At 44.8% G+C, this 6621-nt stretch overlaps 1 protein-coding gene across 1 annotated transcript; it reads left to right on the top strand.

Annotated features, from left to right (window-relative positions):
• The first annotated feature begins 365 nt into the window (after window positions 1-365).
• Window positions 366-4839, top strand: Clp1 (cleavage and polyadenylation factor I subunit 1). Its single transcript, XM_021154776.2, has 3 exons — window positions 366-622; window positions 1626-2253; window positions 3744-4839. Exons 2-3 carry the CDS (start codon window positions 1648-1650, stop codon window positions 4413-4415), a joined length of 1278 nt encoding a protein of 425 aa, XP_021010435.1. The 5' UTR covers window positions 366-622; window positions 1626-1647; the 3' UTR covers window positions 4416-4839.
• The last annotated feature ends 1782 nt before the right edge of the window (window positions 4840-6621 follow it).

Raw genomic sequence — 6621 nt, 5'->3', positions numbered from 1 at the left:
GGGAGAGAGGGAGAATTACATTTTGTTTCTTCTATATGCTAGTTCCGCATAGCCTCAAAGGGGTACTGCTTGACCTGATGTGTGTGTGTGTTCGCGTGCGCGTGTGCGTGTTTCTGCCACTTTCCAGCCGCCTGGGTCTCCTGCTTAGGCTAACTTCCCCACTTTTTGGCTTGTGGTCTAGTCGAGCAGAGCTCTGATCTAGACAGTGATGCAGTGCCTCTCCCTTTCTGGTCGCTCTTAGCTTTCCTGGACAGCAGATAGGGAGACCCTGTAACCACCTCCCGCCCGAGGGCGAACCAGCAACTTCTCTTCTCCTCTCACCTCCCGCAGTCTTCCCACACAAAGTGACGGCGCTGCCCCGCCCACCTTTGCGGGTCACCGAACAATCCTTGAACTATATTTCCCAGAGGGCCAAGCGGTGCCGCGCGCTCACTCGCTCCAAACTACAAGTCCCAAGATGCATCACGCGACGTGTCTTCTACTACTGCGCAAGAGCGGAACCGCCTTTGCTTTCCGGCTAGTATTTAGGTGAACGTTAACGTTATTCGTGGTTTGCTGAGGTCCGAGGTTTCCAGAGGTCCCAGGTTTCTGTGAAGCTGGTTTTGAGTCCGTGCCTGTATAGGTAAGGCTTAAGGATCCCAATCACCTCTGAGAAGTCCCGGCAGGTTTTGGTGTCGGAGCTAACTAGACCCAGAATTGTGGTTCAGAATTAGAAAAAGTAATTTAAATTTCTTTGGTAGTTTGTTGTTTGTTTGTTGTTGTTATTTCGAGACAGGGTTTCTCTGTGTAACCCTGGCTGTCCTGGAACTCAGAAATCCACCTGCCTCTGCCTCCGCCTTTCAAGTGCAAGGATAAAAGGCGTGTGCCACCACTGCCCCGCAGTAGTTTCTAATTTAGAATGTTGTGTTTTTCCAACTGTGGTCCTTGTTATTCCCGGCCCACCCAGCACCGTTACAAGAGGACGTGTAAAAGCCCACCATTTAGCTGCTGGGGAGTTGATTCAGGTATTAAGTCGTTGGATTATAGTAAGTAACTACTAGTAGTCCCAGAGTTGGACATGCAACTGTTTTCTGAGTCTGCACCCAGGGTCCTGAGCTTGTTTCGTGTTGGCTAAGGGAGCTGGACAATGGGCATGTGTTACTTTGTTTTCCAATAGAGTGATGGAGGAAAGACTATGCAATTCAAATCTCCTGTTAGTTACATCGGTTGGTAGTTTTCTTTTTATGTCCTAGTCATTCACTCTTACTTTTTGTTGAGGTGCGTTACTATTCCACCTACCAGAGGTCCAGGAGCAAAAAAAAAAAAAAAAAAAAATACCTTTACTGCTGGATAGTGGAGGCACACGCCTTTAATCCCAGCACTTGAGAGGCAGAGGCAGGCGGATTTCTGAGTTGGAGGCCACCCTGGTCTACAGAGTGAGTTCCAGGACAGCCAGGGCTACACAGAGAAACAAACAAAACAAAACAAACCTTTAGCTTCTGGTTGTGGGGAGACTGGCTGTAAACAATGAGTCTGGCAGCAATAAGAACTGTGCAGAAAAAGATCAAGGGACTAAACCATTGGAAGATTTTTTTGAATAGTGGCCTGATGTGGTGATTTGATCAAATGTTTAATTTGGGTCCTAGGCACGTCAGCTTTACCGGAAAGATGAGCGAGGAATCCAATGATGACAAGAAGCCAACGACTAAGTTTGAACTAGAGCGAGAAACAGAGCTTCGATTTGAGGTGGAGGCCTCTCAATCAGTTCAGTTGGAGTTGTTGGCTGGCATGGCGGAGATCTTTGGCACAGAGCTGACCAGAAACAAGAAATTCACTTTTGATGCTGGTGCCAAGGTGGCTGTTTTTACTTGGCATGGCTGTTCTCTGCAGTTGAGTGGCCGGACTGAGGTGGCTTATGTCTCTAAGGACACCCCTATGTTGCTTTACCTCAACACTCATACAGCCTTGGAGCAGATGCGGAGGCAGGCAGAAAAAGAAGAAGAGAGAGGTCCCCGAGTGATGGTAGTGGGTCCTACTGATGTGGGCAAGTCCACTGTGTGTCGACTGCTACTCAACTACGCAGTGCGTTTGGGCCGCCGTCCTACTTACGTGGAGTTAGATGTAGGTCAGGGCTCTGTGTCCATCCCTGGTACCATGGGGGCCCTGTACATTGAGCGTCCAGCAGATGTGGAAGAAGGTTTCTCCATCCAGGCCCCTCTTGTGTATCATTTTGGCTCCACCACGCCTGGCACCAACATCAAGCTTTATAATAAGGTCAGAACTGGAACTTAAGAGGGGGTGGAGGGAAAAGTTACAATCAGGGTAGGAAGTAGGGAACGTTGTTACTTAGAACTGCACAATTTTCCTTTTGAATATAATTGCCTTTCTTTTTTGTTTGTTTTTGTTTTTGTTTTTATGAGACAGGGTTTCTCTGTATAGCCCTGGCTGTCCTGGAACTCACTTTGTAGACCAGGCTGGCCTCGAACTCAGAAATCTGCCTGCCCCTGCCTCCCGAGTGCTGGGATTAAAGGCGTGTGCCACCACGCCCGGCTTATAATTGCCTTTCTTATTTTTATTTTTTGGTGTGTTATTACTGCCACCTGATTTCATAAGATCATTTTAACATAAGTCAGCTGTAGACTGCTAAGCATCTTGTGGCACTATTCATAGTAATTCATTATTAAGAGGTAAAACAGGAAGCAGGGGGCTTGGAGTTAATATGCCGGAGATATGCTTGGAGACATGGCTCAGCAGTTAAGAGTTAATACGCTGGGCAGTGGTGGCTCACACCTTTAATTCCAGCACTTGGGAGGCAGAGGCAGGTGGATTTCTGAGATCAAGGCCAGCCTGGTCTACAAGGAGAGTTCCAGGACAGCCATGGCTACATGGAGAAATCCTGCCTTGAAAAACAAAAAAAAAAGGGCGGGGGGTCTGGCATATACCTTTAATTTCAGCAGATTCAGAGGCAGTCCAGTCTCCATAGTGAATTCCAGGACATAGTAAGATCCTATTGCAAACAAAACCAAAATCAAAAACAGTACTACTCCTGTGGAGGGTCAGAGTTGGCTTCTTAGCACCCATGTCATGCTATTCCCAGTTGCCTGTCACTCCAGCTCTAGGAGGATCTGATGCCTTAGGCCTCTGTGCACCTGCACTCATGTGCACAGGCAGACATACAGATACATAGTAAAAAATAAAACGCTGTAAAAAAGACGCTGAAAGTTAAATCCATGTTATGGGGTTAAAACCACAGTCATTAAAAACATCAATTTTGATGTTAATATATCAGTGAGTATTGTAGCTGATCCCTATAATCCTAGGACTTGGAAGGCTAAGATAGGACTTTCAGGAGTTTGAAGCTAGGTTAGAGTTTTGCACTAAAACCCTGTCTCAGAAAAGTAAAACTACTGGGGCACTAAGGTAAAAATACTTTGGTGCTATGGTTGTATGTAGCTCAATTGCCAAGCACATTTCAAGGATTGTGGTTGGATTCCCAGCCTGTAAAGCTTTTGGATGATACCTATTACTCAAAGAGGAACTTAGATGGATTTAGGAGCTGGAGAGATGGTTCAGTGGTTAAGAACTCCCCTACCAGAGGGCCTGGGTTCAAGTCTCAGCACCCACTGGTAGTTCATGACTAACTGTAACTCATGCTCCAGGGGTATCCTACATCCTCACACATGAAAACAACAATGCACATGAAATAAAAATTAATACATCACTAAGAAAAATAGGTTTATTTTTGTTCTTTGATTCTTTTCCAGATTACATCTCGCTTAGCCGATGTGTTCAACCAAAGGTGTGAAGTGAACAGAAGGGCTTCTGTGAGTGGCTGTGTCATCAACACCTGTGGCTGGGTCAAGGGCTATGGTTACCAAGCCCTGGTGCACGCAGCGTCGGCCTTTGAGGTGGACGTGGTTGTAGTTCTGGATCAAGAACGACTGTACAACGAATTGAAAAGGGATCTGCCTCATTTTGTTCGTACTGTGTTGCTTCCAAAATCAGGGGGTGTGGTAGAACGTTCCAAGGACTTCCGGCGGGAATGTAGAGATGAACGTATCCGTGAGTATTTCTATGGATTTCGAGGCTGTTTCTATCCCCATGCCTTCAACGTCAAATTTTCTGATGTGAAAATCTACAAAGTTGGAGCACCCACCATTCCAGACTCCTGTTTACCTCTGGGTATGTCTCAGGAAGACAACCAGCTCAAGTTAGTGCCTGTCACCCCTGGTAGAGATATGGTGCACCATCTCCTGAGTGTCAGCACTGCTGAGGGCACAGAAGAGAACCTTTCTGAGACCAGTGTGGCTGGATTCATTGTTGTGACCAGTGTGGATGTGGAACATCAAGTGTTTACTGTCCTGTCTCCAGCCCCCCGCCCATTGCCTAAGAACTTTCTTCTCATCATGGATATCCGGTTCATGGATCTCAAGTAGTAATTAGCAAGAAGCCTCACTTTCTGGGCCATAGAGTTCTGGTCATCACCAAAGGCATATGGAATGGACTATAGCAATCTTATTAATGCAGCTGACCAGGCCCAACTAGCAGAAAGCACATTTGCTACCTCTTGAAACTGGTAGTAGCCAGACTCCTGGCTATTATTTGGTTCATTTACTCTGAACCAAAAGAAGACAGCTCAAAAAGAAAATCTGAATATTTTTTAAAGATCACCTAAGGTACCATTTTAAAGATTCTAAGACCCTAGGAAATTCCACGTCTTCCACTGTCCTACCATGTGGGTTTTCTTGTTACCACTTTCTAGTATCTCTGTATAGTATTTGCTATATCATCTAACCAGGATGAACGTGAGAGAGTTCAAACTTGAAAACAATTATTTTAATAAATATGATTGTGATAGAAGTTGGTATGATTCCTTTTTTAATTTTACTTTTCACCCCTAAGCATTATAGAAGCTATAGGAATGATTTATTGCTAAAGTGCTGGGAGGAAGGGAAAGCTAAGAACTTACTTGTGAGCCATTCACATTTTGTTCTTACTGGTAAACCTGTTTCTAGTTCCTAGGGTATTCAGAGATAAGAGGCTAGAGATAATTTGGGATGATATATCTCATTTCCTTGAGATAGTCCATTACCTTTTTTAAAAGTTTATGTATTTTGTGTGTGAGTGCTCTGTCTGCACATATGTCTGAATGCCACAAGAGTGCATCAGGGACTCGGATCCCATCACAGATGGTTATGAGTCACCATGTGGTTGCTGGGAATTGAACTCAGGACCTTTGGAAGAGCACCCAGTGGTCTTAACTGCTAAGCCATCTGTATAGCCCCTGTTCATTACCTTTTTATTATAGCTATTCTTCATCTTGTATGCGTGGAATCAGGTCCGAAAGTCCAAATGTACTAGAGTCTTTGGGCATTAGGCTTAAAAACCCATTTTGGTGCTTCTTTTTTTTTTTTTTTTTGGTTTTCCAAGACAGGGTTTCTCTGTATAGCCCTGGCTGTCCTGGAACTCACTTTGTAGACCAGGCTGGCCTCAAACTCAGAAATCTGCCTGCCTCTGCCTCCCGAGTGCTGGGATCAAAGGCGTGCACCACCATGCTCGGCCATTTTGGTGCTTCTTATCTGAACTTTAGTAAGTATACAGTAAAGTTAACCCTTTCTTCATTCCACAGTTCACATGCTCATCAGAAACTGGTCTCTGTGTGAAACAACATTTTATGAATCTTACAGCAAAAGAATTAAATGCAAGCAGTATACAGAAGCTTAAATGTGGGGACATGGGGTAGAGTCATGGGTGGTACTTTTCTGAGTATACCATGAGAAAGACCTAGAAAAATGAAACAGTAAAAACATTCAGGTAGAGGAAACTGCAAAATCCTTGAAATGAAAGCTTTGAGGTTAGTGAAGGAAAAAGCATGGTCGTTGGGTGTAATGAACCAAACAAAAGAACAGTGAGGCTGGAGGGAACTGGAAAGATCAGATAAAGCATGGTTCATGAATTGGCATCAAGCCGATTTTGTCCACAGCAGTGGGAGAGATCATAGGACCAACTGGTCGTTAAGCAGAAGAATGGCATATGTGACAGATTTCCTTCTGGGTATTTTCATGCATACTTAGTTTCGGTAAATTCTCCTACTATTCTGTTCCCCCTATCTCCTTGTCCTCTGTCCCTGTGTGCACATCCTGCCTCCAGTACTGCCCATCTCACAATGTTTTATTGACCCACTCTGAGAAATCATTGCTATGTGGATAATTGATTACAGAGGGCAAGCCTCTGGAGAAGCCAGGGAACAAATGGGGATATTCATGTGTCGTTATCAGAGTGTGAATTGGTGGACAGGATAAGGGCTGCAGAGAAGGAGCTGGGGAGAGCTACTGTCTGTACCATCTGTTGTATTTTCAGAGTAAAATGCATAGGACTGACGTGAGTGATAAGACAAAATGGAGTCAAGGGAGATTACGACGGGTTTTGTGTGCTGTGCATACATGAGTGCTTGCTTTAAATTTTATGTGTGTGAATATTTGACTGTATGTATGTGCACCACATGCATGCATGGTGTCTAGGAAGGCCAGGAAAGAGCATCAGTTCCCTGGAGCTGGAGTTGAGCCTGTGATTGCTATGTGGGTGCTGGGAACCAAATTCTGTCCTTTGGAAAAGTAACCAGTGCCTTTTTTTTTTTTTTTT

Source organism: Mus caroli, chromosome 2 (assembly GCF_900094665.2).
Source record: "Mus caroli chromosome 2, CAROLI_EIJ_v1.1, whole genome shotgun sequence".
Taxonomy (NCBI): domain Eukaryota; kingdom Metazoa; phylum Chordata; class Mammalia; order Rodentia; family Muridae; genus Mus; species Mus caroli.
The sequence above is the reverse complement of the archived record's forward strand: the minus strand, read 5'-3'. Positions and strand labels throughout refer to the sequence as shown.

Coding starts and splice junctions, on each gene's coding strand:
- Clp1 (XM_021154776.2), top strand. CDS start 1,648: ATGAGCGAGGAATCCAATGATGACAAGAAGCCAACGACTAAGTTTGAA. Junction 2,254..3,743: donor ACATCAAGCTTTATAATAAG/GTCAGAACTGGA, acceptor ATTCTTTTCCAG/ATTACATCTCGCTTAGCCGA.